Source organism: Cyprinodon tularosa, unplaced genomic scaffold (genome assembly GCF_016077235.1).
Source record: "Cyprinodon tularosa strain WSP-4 unplaced genomic scaffold, ASM1607723v1 ctg309, whole genome shotgun sequence".
NCBI classification, from domain to species: domain Eukaryota; kingdom Metazoa; phylum Chordata; class Actinopteri; order Cyprinodontiformes; family Cyprinodontidae; genus Cyprinodon; species Cyprinodon tularosa.
This window is the reverse complement of record NW_024039018.1, coordinates 81,158-103,894: the sequence shown is the minus strand read 5'-3', so window position 1 is coordinate 103,894 and position 22,737 is coordinate 81,158. Positions and strand designations below refer to the sequence as shown.

Below are 22,737 nucleotides of genomic sequence, written 5' to 3'. Positions count from 1 at the left end.
CTGATGACCACACAGTCTCAGCACGCATCCCAGACTATAACACATGTCAAAATAGATGGAAGCCCATCGCCTCCAACTGAATCTCTGAAACTAAACAGCTTGTTTTTGCAGCCAAACCAATCAGACACCATGATGTCCAAGTCCAGACTGGATCCCAGTCTCTGACTCGGCAGCAAGAACCTCATCATGCTTGATGACCAGCTGACCTTAAAGATCTCAATCTTGTTGCTTTACACTAGTAAAGATTAGAAGGATCCGGCCATAGCTAACCCAACATGCTACCCAGCTCCTGGTGCAGTCTATCTCCCACCTTCACCCCCGTAGACTGCTCTGCCAGCCTGTACAGTCAATCCGTTTCAATTGATCCAGAACGTGGCGGCGTGGCTGGTCTTCAATCAGCCCAAAAAGTCTCACCTCACCCCTGTGTCCATTGAGCTTCATTGTTTAGCCCCGGTTGCCCACATCAAGTCCCTGATGCTAGCCTAGAGTGCTAAAGGGTACGATTCCCGGCTACCTGAACCCTCTTCTGTCACAACTCGGTCACTCTGGTCAGCAATGGACCGTCGTCTAGCAGCGCCTACACCACGCTGAAGACAATCCAGACGGTCTCCATGGATTGTTCCAAGATGGTGGAATGGCCTACAGCGTCTTTCTATCATCAGGAAATTCCTAAAGGCCAACCTCTTCAAAGACTATCTATCTATGCCCCACAGATCTATTCTCTACTCTCCGTTCTTCTTTCCATCTAGAGAACTTACTGATGGTAACGCATAAATGCATAAACAAACCAGAAGTTTGGATGTAGAATGAAATAGATCTCTATATAGGTCTATAGAGGCAGACTTTTATCGGTTTACAGACTATTTTAGTGGTTTTTGCAGTGAGCTGCATGTTAAATGTTTACTAATCCGATCCAACCAGCGTTAGATCGTTAGAGGCGTTAGCCTCCGTAACACCATGCCAACTGCAGCGTTAGCCTCCGTTGCAGCATTAGCCTCCATTGCAGCATGCCATTACAGCACGCCAACTGCAGCGTTAGCCTCCGTTGCAGCACACCAACTGCAGCGTAAGCCTCTGTTGCAGCATTAGCCTCCATTGCAGCATGCCATTACAGCACGCCAACTGCAGCGTTAGCCTCCGTTGCAGCACGCCAACTACAGCGTTAGCCTCCGTTGCAGCACGCCAACTGCAGCGTTAGCCTCCGTTGCAGCACGCCAACTGCAGCATTAGCCTCCGTTGCAGCACACCAACTGCAGCGTAAGCCTCTGTTGCAGCATTAGCCTCCATTGCAGCATGCCATTACAGCACGCCAACTGCAGCGTTAGCCTCCGTTGCAGCACGCCAACTACAGCGTTAGCCTCCGTTGCAGCACGCCAACTGCAGCGTTAGCCTCCGTTGCAGCATGCTAACTGCAGCGTTAGCCTCCTGGTCGGGTCCAATCAGAACACGCTCTGGGTGAGGCAGCAGGTTCCTGAAGCCGCAGCATGCGAGGGAACCAGCGACCGCGGTCCGTGTCAGAACGGCAGGATGCCATTAATGACCAACAACAGCTCATTTTCAGACTTTTATTAAAACTTCATCTAGAAAAAGTAGAAAAATATATTACATTCTTTATTTACAGAGATTCTGACTACGATCCTCAGTTCTACAGCAAAGCAGCGCGTTCCTACAACCTGAGCCTAACGACAACTAAAGGGACGCCGCCACCCAGAGGGGGACGGAGTGAGGGACGCCGTCATCCTGGGAGGGGGGGGCGGAGGGAAGCCGTCACCAAGGCCTCCTGGGGAGGGACCAAGAAGAACCTTCATCTGGAGACCCGCAGGAGGCCAGAAGTCTTCATCAGAAAAACATCCTGAGGAGAGAAGAGAGGATGATGGTGAGGACGATGATGAACAGAACAGAGGATGAAGATGAGGCTCCGCCCCCTCCCACCTGTAGATGTTGGGGGCCAGTAGGACAGCCGTGTCTGTGGGCAGCTTGGACAGATGGACCACCTTGGTCTTCAGCTGCAGTCTGTCGCCTTCATTCACCCAAACGTCTGGAAGTCTGAGGAACACAGAGACACTTCAGCCAGAGGAGACCAGGGGGGGACTGGGGTCAGAGGTCACCGGGGTCAGGACTTACATGTCTTCAGGCGTCCAGTGCAGCAGCACCTTCACTTTGCCAGAGTCCTCTCTTCTCTTGGCGATCACCTGGAAGCAGAGACAGCAGAGGTCAGATGCTGCTCTCTGAGGGGGGGTGGGGGTGGCGGTGTGGGGGGTCCCACCGTGCTGTGGAAAACCACGCTGTGTCCGTTCCCCTGGCTCTCAATGTGGGTGGCCAGGTTCAGGCAGATGGCGCGGTGGCGGATGGCCTCCATGGTCTGAGCATCGAAGAAGTCATGAGGTCGAGCTGGAGGAGGAGAATGGGGGGGGTGTTAGCTCCTTCTCCTAGAGATGACCTTTAACCCCACGGTTCCACTGAACACGGATTCTGTCTCAGCAGCAGCTAATGATCGGATGTCTCAGCGTAAAACGCCATCTAAGGCGTTTTACGCTGAAACTCCAGCGACTTCCTGCTCTGATCCAGATGGACTAGAAGCGTGAAAAATAGATCCGCTGTGGACTTCAGAGAGGCGTTCAGCGGGGCGGGCTACCGGGAAGCGCCGCGGCGTCTGGAACGCTCTGACTGACTACAGCGAGCGCCATCCACTGCGCCGTTTACCCGTTCAGTGGGACTGTGGGGTAACAGGAAACGGAAATGATGGGCAGTCGGGGGGGGTAGTCGTACGCAGTGAGCGGCGGTATTTGCTCCTCATCTTCCTCCTCTTCATCCCAGCCTTGGACGGAGACTCCTCCTTCACTCTGCCCTGACCGGACGCCTTGGAGGAACCCTGGGAGCTGAAGTGGGTGGGAACATGGCGCGCTAGCCCCCCCTGGGATGCAAACGTGGCGTTGCAGCCCCCGACCACACACTGCAAGAAGCAGATAGAGAGGATGAGGGAGGCGCGGCAGGGGAGGAGCAGGAGGAGCAGAGGGAGGAGCAGGAGGAGCAGAGGGAGGAGCAGCTTACCTTGAAGGGCTTGTCCCCACTGTGGGACAGCATGTGTCTCTGCAGCCAGCTGTGGCTGGTGGACGGCGTGTTGTAGACCTTACAGCTCTTCCACAGACACACGAACACCTGGAGCACAGACACAGCCATCAGAACCACCACCAACATCTGGACTGCTGCACACTGCCTGTCAGCAGCTGAGGCCAACAGTCACTACAGAAAGGACACGCAAGGTCGGTAACCATGGAAACCATCACTGGCAGCTCAGAACCAAGGACCGGTCAGCTGGTCCAGGAGGTTAGATGAAGAATCAGAACCAGAAACCAGCAGGAAACACCAAACAGAACCGACCAGAACTAAAGCTTTATGGAGGACCGAGGGCAGAACCAAAGCTTTAAGGAGGACCGAGGGCAGAACCACAGCTTTAAGGTGGACCAAGGTCTTAAAAGGAACTAAAGCTTTAAGGAGGACCGAGGGCAGAACCAAAGCTTTAAGGAGGACCGAGGGCAGAACCACAGCTTTAAGGTGGACCAAGGTCTTAAAAGGAACTAAAGCTTTAAGGAGGACCGAGGGCAGAACCAAAGCTTTAAGGTGGACCGAGGGCTTAAAAGGAACTAAAGCTTTAAGGAGGACCGGGTGCAGAACCAGAGCTAAAGCTTTAAGGAGGACAGAAGGCAGAACCAGAACTAAAGCTTTAAGGTGGACAGAGGGCAGAACCAGAACCAAAGCTTTAAGGTGGACAGAACCAGAACTAAAGCTTTAAGGAGGACAGAACCAGAACTAAAGCTTTAAGGAGGACAGAACCAGAACTAAAGCTTTAAGGAGGACAGAACCAAAACTAAAGCTTTAAGGAGGAAAGAGGGCAGAACCAGAACTAAAGCTTTAAGGAGGACAGAACCAGAACTAAAGCTTTTAGTGGGACCGGGTGCAGAACCAGAGCTAAAGCTTTAAGGTGGAAAGAGGGCAGAACCAAAACTAAAGCTTTAAGGAGGACCGAGGGCAGAACCACAGCTTTAAGGTGGACCAAGGTCTTAAAAGGAACTAAAGCTTTAAGGAGGACCGAGGGCAGAACCAAAGCTTTAAGGTGGACCGAGGGCTTAAAAGGAACTAAAGCTTTAAGGAGGACCGGGTGCAGAACCAGAGCTAAAGCTTTAAGGAGGACAGAGGGCAGAACCAGAACTAAAGCTTTAAGGTGGACAGAGGGCAGAACCAGAACCAAAGCTTTAAGGAGGACAGAAGGCAGAACCAGAACTAAAGCTTTAAGGTGGACAGAGGGCAGAACCAGAACCAAAGCTTTAAGGAGGAAAGAGGGCAGAAGCAGAACTAAAGCTTTAAGGTGGACAGAGGGCAGAACCAGAGCTAAAGCTTTTAGGAGGACAGAAGGCAGAACCAGAACCAAAGCTTTAAGGTGGACCTAGGGCAGAACCAGAACTAAAGCTTTAAGGAGGACAGAAGGCAGAACCAGAACCAAAGCTTTAAGGTGGACCTAGGGCAGAACCAGAACTAAAGCTTTAAGGAGGACCGGGTGCAGAACCAGAGCTAAAGCTTTAAGGAGGACAGAAGGCAGAACCAGAACTAAAGCTTTAAGGTGGACAGAGGGCAGAACCAGAACTAAAGCTTTAAGGAGGAAAGAGGGCAGAAGCAGAACTAAAGCTTTAAGGTGGACAGAGGGCAGAACCAGAGCTAAAGCTTTAAGGAGGACAGAAGGCAGAACCAGAACTAAAGCTTTAAGGTGGACAGAGGGCAGAACCAGAACTAAAGCTTTAAGGAGGAAAGAGGGCAGAAGCAGAACTAAAGCTTTAAGGTGGACAGAGGGCAGAACCAGAGCTAAAGCTTTTAGGAGGACAGAAGGCAGAACCAGAACCAAAGCTTTAAGGTGGACCTAGGGCAGAACCAGAACTAAAGCTTTAAGGAGGACAGAAGGCAGAACCAGAACCAAAGCTTTAAGGTGGACCTAGGGCAGAACCAGAACTAAAGCTTTAAGGAGGACCGGGTGCAGAACCAGAGCTAAAGCTTTAAGGAGGACAGAAGGCAGAACCAGAACTAAAGCTTTAAGGTGGACAGAGGGCAGAACCAGAACTAAAGCTTTAAGGAGGAAAGAGGGCAGAAGCAGAACTAAAGCTTTAAGGTGGACAGAGGGCAGAACCAGAGCTAAAGCTTTAAGGTGGACAGAGGGCAGAACCAGAACTAAAGCTTTAAGGAGGAAAGAGGGCAGAAGCAGAACTAAAGCTTTAAGGTGGACAGAGGGCAGAAGCAGAACTAAAGCTTTAAGGTGGACAGAGGGCAGAACCAGAGCTAAAGCTTTAAGGTGGATAGAGGGCAGAACCAGAGCTAAAGCTTTAAGGTGGACAGAGGGCAGAAGCAGAACTAAAGCTTTAAGGCGGACAGAGGGCAGAACCAGAACTAAAGCTTTAAAGTGGACAGAGGGCAGAACCAGAACTAAAGCTTTAAGGAGGACTGAGGGCAGAACCAGAACTAAAGCTTTAAGGTGGACAGAGGGCAGAACCAGAACTAAAGCTTTAAGGTGGACAGAGGGCAGAACCAGAACCAAAGCTATAAGGAGGGCCGAGGGCAGAACCAGAACTAAAGCTTTAAGGTGGACAGAGGGCAGAACCAGAACTAAAGCTTTAAGGTGGACAGAGGGCAGAACCAGAAATAAAGCTTTAAGGAGGAAAGAGGGCAGAACCAGAACTAAAGCTTTAAGGAGGACAGAGGGCAGGACCAGAACTAAAGCTTTAAGGTGGACAGAGGGCAGAACCAGAACTAAAGCTTTAAGGAGGAAAGAGGGCAGAACCAGGACTAAAGCTTTAAGGAGGAAAGAGGGCAGAACCAGAACTAAAGCTTTAAGGTGGACAGAGGGCAGAACCAGAACTAAAGCTTTAAGGAGGACAGAAGGCAGAACCAGAACTAAAGCTTTAAGGAGGACAGAAGGCAGTACCAGAACTAAAGCTTTAAGGAGGACAGAAGGCAGGACCAGAACTAAAGCTTTAAGGTGGACAGAGGGCAGAACCAGAACTAAAGCTTTAAGGTGGACAGAGGGCAGAACCAGAACTAAAGCTTTAAGGTGGACAGAGGGCAGAACCAGAACTAAAGCTTTAAGGTGGACCGGGGGCAGAACCAGAACTAAAGCTTTAGTGAGGACTGAGGGCAGAACCAGAACCAAAGCTATAAGGTGGACCTTGGGCAGAACCAAAGCTTTAAGGAGGACCGAGGGCAGAAGCAGAACTAAAGCTTTAAGGTGGACAGAGGGCAGAACCAGAACTAAAGCTTTAAGGTGGACAGAGGGCAGAACCAGAACTAAAGCTTTAAGGTGGACAGAGGGCAGAACCAGAACTAAAGCTTTAAGGAGGACAGAGGGCAGAAGCAGAACTAAAGCTTTAAGGAGGAAAGAGGGCAGAAGCAGAACTAAAGCTTTAAGGTGGACAGAGGGCAGAACCAGAGCTAAAGCTTTAAGGTGGACAGAGGGCAGAACCAGAACTAAAGCTTTAAGGAGGAAAGAGGGCAGAACCAGAACTAAAGCTTTAAGGTGGACAGAGGGCAGAACCAGGACTAAAGCTTTAAGGAGGAAAGAGGGCAGAACCAGAACTAAAGCTTTAAGGTGGACAGAGGGCAGAACCAGAACTAAAGCTTTAAGGAGGACAGAAGGCAGAACCAGAACTAAAGCTTTAAGGAGGACAGAAGGCAGTACCAGAACTAAAGCTTTAAGGAGGACAGAAGGCAGGACCAGAACTAAAGCTTTAAGGTGGACAGAGGGCAGAACCAGAACTAAAGCTTTAAGGTGGACAGAGGGCAGAACCAGAACTAAAGCTTTAAGGTGGACAGAGGGCAGAACCAGAACTAAAGCTTTAAGGTGGACAGAGGGCAGAACCAGAACTAAAGCTTTAAGGTGGACCGGGGGCAGAACCAGAACTAAAGCTTTAGTGAGGACTGAGGGCAGAACCAGAACCAAAGCTATAAGGTGGACCTTGGGCAGAACCAAAGCTTTAAGGAGGACCGAGGGCAGAATCAGAACTAAAGCTTTAAGGTGGACAGAGGGCAGAACCAGAACTAAAGCTTTAAGGTGGACAGAGGGCAGAACCAGAAATAAAGCTTTAAGGTGGACAGAGGGCAGAACCAGAACTAAAGCTTTAAGGAGGAAAGAGGGCAGAAGCAGAACTAAAGCTTTAAGGTGGACAGAGGGCAGAAGCAGAACTAAAGCTTTAAGGTGGCCAGAGGGCAGAACCAGAACCAAAGCTTTTAGGAGGACAGAAGGCAGAACCAGAACCAAAGCTTTAAGGTGGACCTAGGGCAGAACCAGAACTAAATCTTTAAGGAGGACAGAAGGCAGAACCAGAACCAAAGCTTTAAGGTGGACCTAGGGCAGAACCAGAACTAAAGCTTTAAGGAGGACCGGGTGCAGAACCAGAGCTAAAGCTTTAAGGAGGACAGAAGGCAGAACCAGAACTAAAGCTTTAAGGTGGACAGAGGGCAGAACCAGAACTAAAGCTTTAAGGAGGAAAGAGGGCAGAAGCAGAACTAAAGCTTTAAGGTGGACAGAGGGCAGAACCAGAACTAAAGCTTTAAGGAGGAAAGAGGGCAGAAGCAGAACTAAAGCTTTAAGGTGGACAGAGGGCAGAAGCAGAACTAAAGCTTTAAGGTGGACAGAGGGCAGAACCAGAACTAAAGCTTTAAGGTGGACAGAGGGCAGAACCAGAGCTAAAGCTTTAAGGTGGACAGAGGGCAGAACCAGAACTAAAGCTTTAAGGAGGAAAGAGGGCAGAAGCAGAACTAAAGCTTTAAGGTGGACAGAGGGCAGAACCAGAGCTAAAGCTTTAAGGTGGACAGAGGGCAGAACCAGAGCTAAAGCTTTAAGGTGGAAAGAGGGTAGAACCAGAACTAAAGCTTTAAGGTGGCCAGAGGGCAGAACCAGAACTAAAGCTTTAAGGTGGCCAGAGGGCAGAACCAGAACTAAAGCTTTTAGGAGGACAGAAGGCAGAACCAGAACTAAAGCTTTAAGGTGGACAGAGGGCAGAACCAGAACTAAAGCTTTAAGGAGGAAAGAGGGCAGAAGCAGAACTAAAGCTTTAAGGTGGACAGAGGGCAGAACCAGAACTAAAGCTTTAAGGTGGCCAGAGGGCAGAACCAGAACTAAAGCTTTAAGGAGGAAAGAGGGCAGAAGCAGAACTAAAGCTTTTAGGAGGACAGAAGGCAGAACCAGAACTAAAGCTTTAAGGAGGAAAGAGGGCAGAACCAGAACTAAAGCTTTAAGGAGGACAGAGGGCAGGACCAGAACTAAAGCTTTAAGGTGGACAGAGGGCAGAATCAGAACTAAAGCTTTAAGGAGGAAAGAGGGCAGAACCAGAACTAAAGCTTTAAGGTGGACAGAGGGCAGAACCAGGACTAAAGCTTTAAGGAGGAAAGAGGGCAGAACCAGAACTAAAGCTTTAAGGTGGACAGAGGGCAGAACCAGAACTAAAGCTTTAAGGAGGACAGAAGGCAGAACCAGAACTAAAGCTTTAAGGAGGACAGAAGGCAGAACCAGAACTAAAGCTTTAAGGTGGACAGAGGGCAGAACCAGAACTAAAGCTTTAAGGTGGACAGAGGGCAGAACCAGAACTAAAGCTTTAAGGTGGACCGGGGGCAGAACCAGAACTAAAGCTTTAGTGAGGACTGAGGGCAGAACCAGAACCAAAGCTATAAGGTGGACCTTGGGCAGAACAAAAGCTTTAAGGAGGACCGAGGGCAGAATCAGAACTAAAGCTTTAAGGTGGACAGAGGGCAGAACCAGAACTAAAGCTTTAAGGTGGACAGAGGGCAGAACCAGAACTAAAGCTTTAAGGTGGACAGAGGGCAGAACCAGAACTAAAGCTTTAAGGAGGACAGAGGGCAGAAGCAGAACTAAAGCTTTAAGGAGGAAAGAGGGCAGAAGCAGAACTAAAGCTTTAAGGTGGACCGAGGGCAGAAGCAGAACCAAAGCTTTAAGGAGGAAAGAGGGCAGAAGCAGAACTAAAGCTTTAAGGTGGCCAGAGGGCAGAAGCAGAACTAAAGCTTTAAGGAGGAAAGAGGGCAGAAGCAGAACTAAAGCTTTAAGGTGGACCGAGGGCAGAAGCAGAACCAAAGCTTTAAGGAGGAAAGAGGGTAGAACCAGAACTAAAGCTTTTAGGAGGACAGAAGGCAGAACCAGAACCAAAGCTTTAAGGTGGACCTAGGGCAGAACCAGAACTAAAGCTTTAAGGAGGACAGAAGGCAGAACCAGAACCAAAGCTTTAAGGTGGACCTAGGGCAGAACCAGAACTAAAGCTTTAAGGAGGACCGGGTGCAGAACCAGAGCTAAAGCTTTAAGGAGGACAGAAGGCAGAACCAGAACTAAAGCTTTAAGGTGGACAGAGGGCAGAACCAGAACTAAAGCTTTAAGGAGGAAAGAGGGCAGAAGCAGAACTAAAGCTTTAAGGTGGACAGAGGGCAGAACCAGAGCTAAAGCTTTAAGGTGGACAGAGGGCAGAAGCAGAACTAAAGCTTTAAGGTGGACAGAGGGCAGAACCAGAACTAAAGCTTTAAGGTGGACAGAGGGCAGAACCAGAGCTAAAGCTTTAAGGTGGACAGAGGGCAGAACCAGAACTAAAGCTTTAAGGAGGAAAGAGGGCAGAAGCAGAACTAAAGCTTTAAGGTGGACAGAGGGCAGAAGCAGAACTAAAGCTTTAAGGTGGACAGAGGGCAGAACCAGAGCTAAAGCTTTAAGGTGGACAGAGGGCAGAAGCAGAACTAAAGCTTTAAGGAGGACTGAGGGCAGAACCAGAACTAAAGCTTTAAGGTGGACAGAGGGCAGAACCAGAACTAAAGCTTTAAGGTGGACAGAGGGCAGAACCAGAACTAAAGCTTTAAGGAGGACTGAGGGCAGAACCAGAACTAAAGCTTTAAGGTGGACAGAGGGCAGAACCAGAACTAAAGCTTTAAGGTGGACAGAGGGCAGAACCAGAACCAAAGCTATAAGGAGGACCGAGGGCAGAACCAGAACTAAAGCTTTAGGGAGGACCGAGGGCAGAACCAGAACTAAAGCTTTAAGGTGGACAGAGGGCAGAACCAGAACTAAAGCTTTAAGGTGGACAGAGGGCAGAACCAGAACTAAAGCTTTAGTGAGGACTGAGGGCAGAACCAGAACTAAAGCTTTAAGGAGGACCGAGGGCAGAACCAGAACTAAAGCTTTAAGGTGGACCGGGGGCAGAACCAGAACTAAAGCTTTAGTGAGGACTGAGGGCAGAACCAGAACTAAAGCTTTAAGGTGGACAGAGGGCAGAACCAGAACTAAAGCTTTAAGGTGGACAGAGGGCAGAACCAGAACTAAAGCTTTAAGGTGGACAGAGGGCAGAACCAGAACTAAAGCTTTAAGGTGGACAGAGGGCAGAACCAGAACCAAAGCTATAAGGAGGACCGAGGGCAGAACCAGAACTAAAGCTTTAAGGAGGACCGAGGGCAGAACCAGAACTAAAGCTTTAAGGTGGACCGGGGGCAGAACCAGAACTAAAGCTTTAGTGAGGACTGAGGGCAGAACCAGAACTAAAGCTTTGAGGAGGACCGAGGGCAGAACCAGAACCAAAGCTATAAGGAGGACCGAGGGCAGAACCAAAGCTTTAAGGAGGACCGAGGGCAGAACCAGAACCAAAGCTATAAGGAGGACCGAGGGCAGAACCAGAACCAAAGCTATAAGGAGGACCGAGGGCAGAACCAGAACTAAAGCTTTAAGGTGGACAGAGGGCAGAACCAGAACTAAAGCTTTGAGGAGGACCGAGGGCAGAACCAGAACCAAAGCTATAAGGAGGACCGAGGGCAGAACCAGAACTAAAGCTAACTCTTCTACTACTGAACATCTACTTCCACGAGTTGAAACAGAGGAGGTGCTGCGGATGCAGAGCAGGAGAACATAGAGGAGCAGGAAATATAAACCATCTCTTCCATCAGTCATCATGGGCAATATGAGATCTTTAGGAAACCAGTTAGAAGAACTCCCAGTCCCAGCAAGGACCCAGTCAGAATATCAGCAATGCAGCATTTTGTGTTTAACTGAAACCTGGCTGCAGGATCATATATCTGACTGCAGCGTCTCTTTGCTGTCTGAGCAAACCAGCAGAGATTTAAAGGAGACTGGAAAACTATGAGGTGGTTAGCAGCATTAGTGAACAACAGATGATGTCATCCAGGACAGACGATGTCATCCAGGACCTATTAAGGTGAAGATTCATCTCTGCAGCCCAGATATTGAACTGATGGCTGTTGGTTTTCATCCATATTATTTACCCAGAGAGTTCAGCAGTGTTTTGTTGGTAACCGCTTATATTCCACCTTCTGCTGTTGCCATCACTGCATGTGAAGTCATCAGCTCTTTTGCTAAGCTACAGACACAGCAGCCAAATGCATTTGTGATAATAACTGCTGATTTGAATCACGTCTCACTCTCTGCTACGCTGCCAACGTTCCAACAGCTGCTGAACCAGAGAAAACAAACCTTTGGACTAATTTTATGTAAATGGCAGAGACTACATCTCTGAAGGTAGACCTCCTGCCTTTTTCCAGAACAAAGACTCGCCGTGGAGTGGATGATGTCATCATCCACAAACCCACTGTCATTTAGACCAGGCAGGCAGCACTGTGAGGATCCTGGTCTTAGATTCTGCAGATTCAGCCTGACTGACTTTGAGAGAAACTCCATCAGACTCGGGTGGAGGCATCAACAACCACCTGGATCAAAGACTACCTGACAGACTGAAGGCCCAGCTGTCTGATCCTCTTCAGCAGACTGTTAAACACCAACGGAGAGTCTTCAGTCAGAGGCTGATCCAGATCCACTGCAGACAGACCTCTACAGGAGATCCTTCCTGCCTCTACAGCAACTGGATCAAACTTCTACAGAACCTCACCCCCCTTAGCTCAGGTCCAGCTATTAGCGCAGCAGAGAGAAAAAGCAGAACCCGTCCAGCAGGTTCTGGTTCTGATCCAGACTGACCCCTCCTCTCTGTCCGTCCACATGCGTGGCCCGGATGTGCTCGGCCAGGTCCGGGCTGCAGGAGAACAGCAGCTGGCAGTCGTCCCAGCAGCAGGTGTAGCTCAGAGCCTTGCTGGCGCCGCCCGGCCCGGTTCCGCCCGGCCCGGTGACCGTGGCAGGGGTGGAGCGGCCGCTGGAGGCGGTGCTGTCGGCGTCCATCTGGATGGAGCAGATGCTGGAACACAGAGCAGAAGGACAGAGCTTCAGAACCAAACAGAACCAGGAGGAACAGATTTGCTATCTGGGTTTCCATGGATACGGGTCAGAACCACTGTAGCCAACATGGATGGTAAGGTTCTACTGGGAGCGGTCCACAGGTTGCCTCACGGAACCAAGCTTCCCTTTCAGAACCGGCTGCTTCTGGGTGTAATGGATGCAGATCATTTAGAACCAGCAGATCGGATCATGTCAGCAGGTTAAACGACTCATTCAAACCCAGAACACGCCGCAGATACGGGCTGCTGCTCCATCGGACCGCCGTACCGCGTCGGATCGGCAGACATGTTCTGATATAAATTAGGGGTGTGCAAAATAATCGTGATGATGATGCATCGTGATTCTAATTTTCGTGATCTACTGCATCGATTCTTGATGCCAAGAATCGATTATTAATTTAAAAAAATGATTAAATAAAATTGCATGAATGGTTGGCGAACATCAGCCAAAAACAAGTGCAATACAACTTCCAGTCCAGTAGATGTCGGTGCAAATGTGTTGACGCACGCTGCCTTGTGTCACAAGCATTTCCGGCCGTGGGATACTGTGCCGAGTCATTCAAAAACAAAAAACATGGAGGAGAAAATATTGCACTGCATCGCAATAATTCAAGTATTGTGATGCATCGTGATAGAATCGCATCGTGACTTCTTTGGCAATACCCACCCCTAATATAAATGCGCTCAGGTGAGCAGCAGCGTAACGAGCAGTAAAATAAGATCAGCTCTGATTCCACTGATTCTATTTTCCATGTAGAAACAGTCGGACCCGACAGAGCAGACGCCAAAACACCTGAAACCATATTAGTCAATATTTATATAAAATAAGTTAAAAACATGCAGGAATTTAAATTTGGTTTGTTTTCATGTACAGCGTTCCAATTTTTCCACTGATTTAAATGTCTTTAAATCCACATTATCATGAATTCAACAGACTGTAGTAAACAGATAGATGGAGGCAGAAGATGTCTTTCAGGCATCAATGCTCACATTCAGCGACACACAGGAGCTCTTTAAGCTGGACACCGTTTCATTCACAACACCTGTCCCATCAACCAGGAATCAGAAATACTTTAATAATCCCAGGGAGGGATTACTTTAGTTACATTACTCCATCTGTAATAGAGTGACTATAGGACCAGTTTGATTTCATACAATATATATAATTAAGGGGTCCCTGCTGCTGTCCAAGCTTCCATCCATCATGGACGCCACCTTCCACCCTCTGCAGCAGACTGGAGAGGAGCTGAGCTGCTCCTTTAGTCAAAGACTTTTACAGCCTGTTTGGAAAAAGGAGCGCTGCTGCAGGTCATTCTTCCCTGCTGCAACCAGACTCTACAATGAGACGCTACAACCGCAATAACTGCTGCAGTGGAGAATAATTACTATTTAATAACCTGTGAAATAACCTGTTTCTCTATATCTGACACCCTGAGCAATTACTATATATATAAATATCCATCTATATAAACACCCTGGGCAATAACCTACTATAGAAACAGATAAAAATCTGTTCTATATGAACCCCCTGTATATACTGTATATATCCCATCATGCACCTCTTCATTCCTTTGGCTCTTTCTTCTTCTGACTATTTGAGCTGATGGTTCATTGATGATTTCTCCACTGTGAGATCAATCAACCATCCAACCAATCAGACGGCGTTCTGACAGACTGCGATCCAAACGGGTCTCCACCTCTGGACTGGATCAGAACCAGAACTCTGCTGTTGCCCAAAAGCAGTGAGAAGGTCCAGAACATCTACTGGTTCTGGTTCACTTGGTTCTCTAAGGTCCAAACCAGCAAGACCACACTGGTACCGAGTCTGACCAGACCTATGGAGGTTCTGGAGCATAACCTCCTCAGACCAGAACTTCTGGATCACGAGTTCCTGGAACAGAACCGCTCCTTCAGAGGTTCTGGTGCTGGTACCAGAGGTCCGACCAGTAGAAGAACTCACAGAACCACAGGCCATCTGGGTCCGGTTCTGTTTGGGAAGAAGAAACAGCAGAACCTGACTGGGAGCTGATGGTGTCTGAATGGACCAGACTGGTTCTGATCCACCAACCAGAACCAGAACCTGGATCCACAAGGAGCCGAACCTCCCGCGGGTACAGTCTGGGTTTAAAGGTTCGGCCACGTGGTAAACATCCACCTGTGATCAACCCACGTGCCTCACCCGCTACCAGGGAAACCCTGACGTCACTTCCTGCCAGCTGGGTTCTACAGACCAGATGCTGAAGGTTCTGTTCATCAGGAATCAGAACCAGAACGGACCCCTCCCTCCGGTACCGACCTTTCCTCAGAGTTCATCCGGGTCAGAGGCTTCCCCTCCCTGCGGCCCGCCGGCCTGCTTCCTCCGCGGGGCTCCGGCCCGTCCTCCGCCCCCCCTGGTTCCGCTCCAGGAACCCGGCAGCCCTCCGGGGTAGACCCGGCTCTGTTCGGACCCGGTTCGGGTTCGCATCCAGCCTCCGCCTGGTTCCGGTTCGGCTCCCCGGAGCCCGGCGGCTGAAGGTTCTGTTGGTCCGGTTCCGGTTCGATGGATCCATCCTGGGTCCCTGGGGGCCTCAGCAGAGCCATTGTGAGCAGAACTTTGGCTCCTGCTGCTTCCAGCTTCAAACATAAAGCCGAGCAGGGGGGCGTGACGTCACATCCGCTAGGCCAGAGCTGGTCTATTTATAGAGATTCTCACTCAGTTCTTTACATCCCATAACGGTCCAAACTGGGACATGTGCCGGTCCAACAGAACCGGGACCACGGCAGCTTCTGCTGCTTCAGCTCTGAGCTCAGAGATAGAACCGGAACCACCAAAAACCCGAACCGAACCAGTTTGGACCGACTGCTGAAAGTTCTGCTTCTCCTCCGAACCCAGGGCGGAGTGAGGCATCTTTTCACAGATCTTTGTTCTGTTCTCTCCGCTCCACGTGTTCTAACAAACAGAACCAAACAGAACCAGTAACCATGGCTACAGAGAGGAACAGAACCGGAAGCAGAAGGTCGGTACGTTAGGGGATGATCAAAGGATCCTGTGGAGAAAAACAGAACTTTTGATTTATTGCAGCAAAACCGATTCAGAGAATCAATATTAACAGACCGGACCCTCTACCGCACCCTGGCGGCGACCAGCCGGAAATGCAGCCCAGAAGGTCCCGAGGAGCAGATGGACCAGAAGGTCCAGTGGTCCAATAGATCCAGAGGCAGTGTTTTCTAGTGGACTGCAGGGGGCAGTGCAACATGCCAGTCTTTGCAATGACTGATTTCAGCATCTTTTAAATGCATTTCTACATTTCTGATTACGGTTGGAAGCCTTATAAGCTGGAATTTAGAGCCTGGTGAAACATTAAAGCCTCCTGCTGTGTCTGTGAACACCTGACAATAAATCCGGTTTCACTAGAACTTTATTAAAGGACAGATTATTTTTATGCCCTGAGAGTTTATTTTTCATTCATGTAATGACAATAAAACATTTATTTTAATGCGGCTGCTTCAGGCTGCTCATGAGAATGATCTAGATTTATAGATGTCTTTCAATAATCTGAATATAATAATCTGATATATTTTAATAGTTTAATCCAGGCTGCTGGAGGCCATTTTTATTTTATAGTGTAGAAAAGTTTTTATAGTGACTGTAATGAAGCTACTGAGCTCCATGATGGTGGATCATCTGATGGATGGAGAGGCTCTGCCTTCATTTCTGTTTATAAAATCACGGCTGCAGCTTTATCAGACTCAATGTTCCAGATTAAAAAACTAATCCACTGTTTCTGCCTCCAGTTCATTCATTCATTCGTGATCATGAAGATGTAAGCTGTCGTAGCTGTCCTCCAAAAGTGCCTGAGCAGCCAGGCGATTGGGTAACTGTACGCAGAAAGCGTAGTCGTGGATCTCTGCCCACTGGTCACCACCAACCCGTTCACGTTTCTAACCGGTTTTCCCCACTCAGTGACACACCCACTGAGAAGCCCACTCTGGTGATTGGCAGCTCCATAGTCAGAAACGTGGCATTAGAGACACCAGGGACCATAGTCAAATGTTTGCCAGGGGCCAGAACGGGCGACATCAAATCCTACCTGAAACTACTGGCTAAGGATAAGGTTAAATACAGTAAGATTGTTATTCACGCTGGTGGTAATGACACCCGGTTACGCCGATCGGAGGTCACTAAAATTAGTGTTGCTTCGGTGTGTAAGTTTGCCAAAAAAATGTCGGACTCCGTAATTTTCTCTGGTCCCCTCCCTGATCTGACCAGTGATGACATGTTTAGCCGCATGTCGTCATTCAATCGCTGGTTGTCTAGGTGGTGCCCTGAAAACAACGTGGGCTACATTAATAATTGGCAATCCTTTTGGGGAAAGCCTGGTCTGATTCGGAGAGACGGCATCCATCCCACTTTGATTGGTGCAGCTCTTCTTTCTAGGAATCTGGCCACATTTATTAGTCCTCCAAAACCCTGACCACCCAGGGTGCAGACCAGGAAGCAGAGTTGTAGTTTAACACACATCTCTGCAGCTTCTCTACTGTTACCCACTCTTTACTCCATCCAGACAGTGTCTTGCCCACGACCAAAATCTAATAAATTAGCAAAGATTCCCAAAGGAGTAAATCATGATAATCTAATTAAAATCAAAATAACTCCAATTGGGGAAAAAGTTAAAACAATTAAATGCGGTCTGTTTAACATAAGATCGCTTTCCTCTAAAAGTCTACTAGTTAATGACTTGATTTGTGATAATCACATTGACTTGTTTTGCCTTACAGAAACCTGGCTGCAGCAAGAGGATTATGTGAGCATAAATGAGGCAACTCCTTCAAGCTATTTAAATTTTCACATACCCAGAAGTTCTGGGCGAGGAGGAGGAGTAGCAACAATCTTCCAGTCTGACTTACTGATTACTCCCAAAACAATTAATTCCTACAACTCTTTTGAACATTTAACCCTTAATTTCCCTGATCCAAATTTCAAGGCAAGAAAACCTCTTCTTTTTGTAACTTTGTATCGTCCACCAGGTCCTTACTCTGAATTTTTAGATGAGTTTTCAGAGTTCCTTTCTGATTTGGTATTAAACACTGACAGGGTCATCATAGTGGGAGATTTTAACATCCATGCTGACATTGAAGGTGATAGCTTAAGAGCAGCCTTTAATGCTATCTTAGACACTATTGGCTTTGTTCAAAATGTGAATAGTCCCACACATTCTCATCTTCATACTTTGGATCTTGTGCTGACATACGGCATAGAATGTGAAGAAATAACAGTATTTCCTCACAACCCTGTCCTCTCTGACCACTTTCTAATAACCTTCAGGATTACTTTAACAGAGTTCTCCTCCCCCAAAAGAAGGTTCAATTTTAGTAGATCTTTATCAGATAGTGCAGTTATAAATTTTAAAGAATCTGCTTCACTTTCTCTCTGCTCTGTGTCACTGAGCAGTGCTGCAGAGTGCAAAAGCTTAGCTTATTCCCCTTCACAGGTTGATGATTTTGTTGAGGGGGTTGCTAGTTCTCTGCGTATTGCCTTAGACAACGCAGCTCCTTTGAAAATGAAAACCGTTAAAAATAGAAAGCTTGCTCCTTGGTTTAATGCAGAGCTGCGTACTTTGAAGCAAAATGCTAGGAAACTGGAGAGAAAATATCGCTCCACAGGCCTGCGAGAGTCCTTCCTAGTCTGGAAAAATGGTTTACTGCTGTATAAGAGGACCCTTTGTAAAGCAAGAGCAGCATACTTCTCCTCATTAATAGAGGAGAATAAGAATAATCCTAGATTTCTTTTTAATACAGTTGCCAAACTCACCCAGAGCCATAGCTCTGTTGAACCGTCCATTCCACCTGCTCTTAGCAGCAATGATTTTATGGGATTCTTTATAAATAAGATTGATCTTATTAAAAATAAGATCATAAGCACTCCTCTATCCGCGATTGTACCTGAGGTAGTCATGGAATCTGAACCGGGTTTAGACTGCTTTGATCCAGTTGAACTCTCTGAATTAGCAAAATTATTGTCTTCATCTAAGCCTTCAACTTGTATGTTAGATCCAGTTCCAACCAGGTTATTTAAGGAGGTATTCCCTTTGATCTCCTCCTCCATTTTAGATGTGATTAATCTATCTCTGTTACAGGGATATGTACCTAAAGCTTTTAAGATTGCTGTAATTAAACCTCTGCTTAAGAAACCGTCTCTTGACCCAGATGACTTGGTCAATTATAGACCTATATCCAATCTTCCTTTCTTATCCAAAATTCTTGAGAAAGTAGTTGCCAAACAAGTTTGCGATCACTTCCACCATAATGAACTTTTTGAAGAGTTTCAGTCTGGCTTTAGAGCTCATCATAGCACTGAAACAGCTCTGGTGAAAGTCACTAATGATATTCTCATGGCCTCAGATAATGGACTTGTATCTGTGCTCGTCCTGTTGGATCTTAGTGCTGCATTTGATACAGTTGACCATAATATTCTTTTAGAAAGACTTGAATATTTTGTTGGAATTAAAGGAACAGCACTAGACTGGTTTAAATCTTATCTATCTGATCGAATTCAGTTTGTTCATGTTAATGATAGATCTTCAACATGCTCAAAGGTTACCTGTGGAGTACCACAGGGATCAGTGCTAGGACCAATTCTCTTTACTTTATACATGCTCCCAATTGGTAGAATTATTAGACAGCATGGGATTAATTTCCACTGTTATGCTGATGATACCCAGCTATATCTGTCTATAAATCCAGATGAAGCTAACCCATTACATAGATTACAGGCATGTCTTGAAGACATAAAAACCTGGATGACTCTTAATTTTCTGCTTCTGAATGCAGACAAAACAGAAGTTATAGTCTTTGGACCAGAGTCTCTGAAAAAGAAACTGATTAGCCAGTCACTTCATTTGGATGGGATTAAACTGATTTCAGATAATAAAGTAAAAAATCTTGGTGTTATTTTTGATCAGGACCTGTCATTTAAATCCCATATCAAAGAGGTTTCTAGAATTTCCTTCTTTCATCTGTGGAACATTGCAAAAATTAGAAATATCCTGTCCAGGGGTGATGCTGAGAAACTAGTCCATGCATTTGTTACTTCAAGGCTGGACTATTGTAATTCTTTACTATCAGGAAGTCCACAAACTGTAGTTAAAAGCCTTCAGCTGATCCAAAATGCTGCAGCCAGAGTTCTAATGAAAATGAAAAAGAGAGATCATATCTCTCCTATCCTGGCTTCTCTTCTTTGGCTTCCTGTTAAATCAAGAATAGAATTTAAAATCAAATCCTCCTTCTCACATATAAAGCCTTAAATGGCCAAGCTCCATCTTATATCAGAGATCTGATTGTTCCTTATGTTCCTAACAGAGCACTTCGCTCTCAATCTGCAGGTTTACTAGTGGTTCCTAGAATTTCTAAAAGTAGAATGGGAGGCAGATCTTTTAGTTATCAGGCTCCTCTCCTGTGGAACCAACTACCAGTTTTAGTCCGTGAGGCAGACACCCTGTCTACTTTTAAGGCTAGGCTTAAAACTTTCATTTTTGATAAAGCTTATAGTTAGGGTGGCTCAGGTTATCCTGAGCTATCTCTATAGTTATGCTGCTATAGGCTTAGACTGCTGGAGGACATAGGGACCCTTTTTCATCATTCTGCTTCATTCTCTCTCTGTTCTCCTATTCTGCAGAATCTGTTAGTTCAATCTCTAACCTTCTGCTCTCTCTGCTTTTCCTCAGAGTAGCTTTGCCTTGTCTGTTCCTGTTTGGCTGTGACGTCATCCTGGAAAAAAACATCAGCTGTGCTGCTTCCATCAACACCCTTGTTAATAGATGTTGGAGATCGGCCTGTTTTCCAGTGTGGTCCTGTTTCTCTGACCGTGACTGAGTGGATGTGCTCTCTTCGTCCTCTGGCATGGGAGCTGCCTTGGAGCTCGTCTGCCTGGCTGTGTGTTTCCTGGACGGGGCCGCCTTTTACAGCTGCTTTTTGTATCTCTGCTTCTGTCTCCTTGAACCCCAGTCGGCCTCGGCAGATGGCCGCTCACACTGAGCCTGGTTCTGCTGGAGGTTTCTTCCTGTTAAAAGGGAGTTTTTCCTCTCCACTGTCGCTACAAGCATGCTTAGTGTGGGGGATTGTATTTGAGTCAATGAGTCAATGCAATCAACTGGTTTTCCTTAGATAGAAAACTTTGTATCAATTTGACTGTATGATCTGGTTGAACTGTAAAGTGCCTTGAGATGACATGTGTTGTGAATTTGGCGCTATATAAATAAACTGAATTGAATTGAATGTAAATGTGTCCAAGTGTCCCGGTTAGATCAACTACTGCAGAAAACATCAGTTCTGATAATGGCAGCTCTTATTAGGGATTAATTCAATTCAATTCAATTCAGTTTATTTATATAGCGCCAAATTCACAACACATGTCATCTCAAGGCACTTTACAGTTCAACCAGATCATACAGTCAAATTCACTCACACATCAATAAAATAATCCCAACACTGTTAACCCTCTGAGGTCTGGTTTAGCTTTACTGACCCACTAAAGGCTCATTAAATGCTGGATTCATTCCTCTTGAAAAATAAAAATGAAACAAACCCAAATAATAAAAACATCAGACCTGAAAGAGCTGTGGTGCGTAGCGCGGATGGTTGCCCTACTATCACACTGGAGCACAATTAGTGACTGGAAATGAGGAGATTCTCTGCAATACAGACAGAAACTTTTATAAATGTTCAGAGGCTTTAATTTTGAAATTCAACATCAGATCAGAAAGAGGCATTTTTCCTCTCTACCAGGTGACAAAAGCCAAAATGAAATCAGTTCAGTTATTCATCATCCATCCATTCATTCATTGATCCATTTATTAACATCCATCCATCATTCATCCATGAAGAGGCGGAACTTGTAGGAACGTCAACATTTATTTCACACATTATAAAACTGATGGGTTCTGATCTTTTTGCATATTCTCTCTAATCATGTTAACATCTGATAATATCGGCTCTCATATTCAGATCTTAGATCTTTTCTTTTCTCCTTTCAGTGGATTGTTTACAGTTTAAACATGTCGTCCTCCTTATTGCTTGGTGTGTGTGCTATCGGCTACCCGTCACAGCTATTCACAGCCGTCTGACAGCAAAGCAAAGACAGAGGAAACCAGACGAAGCAGAACGTTGGGATCACTGCATGCTCTCCAACAGATGATCCAAATAAATATTACAAAACACCGTTAGTCCTCTGAAAAGGGAATAGAAAGAGCAGCAGCATGAAGTGGCACCATTCTGAAGGAAAACTGGCTTCATATTGGATTTACATATATATATACTGTAAATTTCTATATATATCATCTGCATATATGACAGTAAATGATAACCTGTTCTGAAGGCGGAGAAAACATGAAGCCTTCAGATTCAAACTACACAGAAATCTGATCTTCAGCTTCGGCGGTCACTTGGGCGTGAATTAAAGCACTGCATGGATATGAGACCTGTCAGCGGGCGCCGCTTCTCCATACGGGACCAGGATGATCATGTTAGCATGGCGGCGCAGCGCTTAGCTAGGCATCAGCAGCCGGCCTGGAGCCTTCCTGTTTACCATCACAGCTGCAAGGTTCCTAACTTGGAAGAGCTGGGGGGGGGGGGGGGGGGGGGGGGCATTTAGTTTGAGTGGAGGCGTCTTGGTTTGAGCCATGGAGGTTAGAAGGGGGGATTTTATGGATTCTTTAAAATAAGATTGATCTATTAAAAATAAGATCATAAGTCACTCCTCTATCCGCGATTGTACCTGAGGTAGTCATGGAATCTGAACCGGGTTTAGACTGCTTTGATCCAGTTGAACTCTCTGAATTAGCAAAATTATTGTCTTCATCTAAGCCTTCAACTTGTATGTTAGATCCAGTTCCAATCAGGTTATTTAAGGAGGTATTCCCTTTGATCTCCTCCTCCATTTTAGATGTGATTAATCTATCTCTGTTACAGGGATATGTACCTAAAGCTTTTAAGATTGCTGTAATTAAACCTCTGCTTAAGAAACCGTCTCTTGACCCAGATGACTTGGTCAATTATAGACCTATATCCAATCTTCCTTTCTTATCCAAAATTCTTGAGAAAGTAGTTGCCAAACAAGTTTGCGATCACTTCCACCATAATGAACTTTTTGAAGAGTTTCAGTCTGGCTTTAGAGCATATCATAGCACTGAAACAGCTCTGGTGAAAGTCACTAATGATATTCTCATGGCCTCAGATAATGGACTTGTATCTGTGCTCGTCCTGTTGGATCTTAGTGCTGCATTTGATACAGTTGACCATAATATTCTTTTAGAAAGACTTGAATATTTTGTTGGAATTAAAGGAACAGCACTAGACTGGTTTAAATCTTATCTATCTGATCGAATTCAGTTTGTTCATGTTAATGATAGATCTTCAACACGCTCAAAGGTTACCTGTGGAGTACCACAAGGATCAGTGCTAGGACCAATTCTCTTTACTTTATACATGCTCCCAATTGGT

General features: G+C 46.6%; 1 protein-coding gene across 1 annotated transcript; it reads right to left on the bottom strand.

Annotated features, from left to right (window-relative positions):
• Positions 1-1,551: 1,551 nt before the first annotated feature.
• On the bottom strand, positions 1,552-14,917 carry aebp2 (AE binding protein 2). The gene is made up of 8 exons (XM_038292157.1): positions 14,558-14,917; positions 12,008-12,221; positions 3,052-3,159; positions 2,770-2,953; positions 2,267-2,391; positions 2,125-2,192; positions 1,933-2,046; positions 1,552-1,852 (listed from the first exon to the last, which is right to left on the bottom strand). The coding sequence occupies exons 1-8, from the start codon at positions 14,839-14,841 to the stop codon at positions 1,840-1,842; spliced, it is 1,110 nt and encodes a 369-aa protein (XP_038148085.1). The 5' UTR covers positions 14,842-14,917; the 3' UTR covers positions 1,552-1,839.
• Between the last annotated feature and the right edge of the window lie 7,820 nt (positions 14,918-22,737).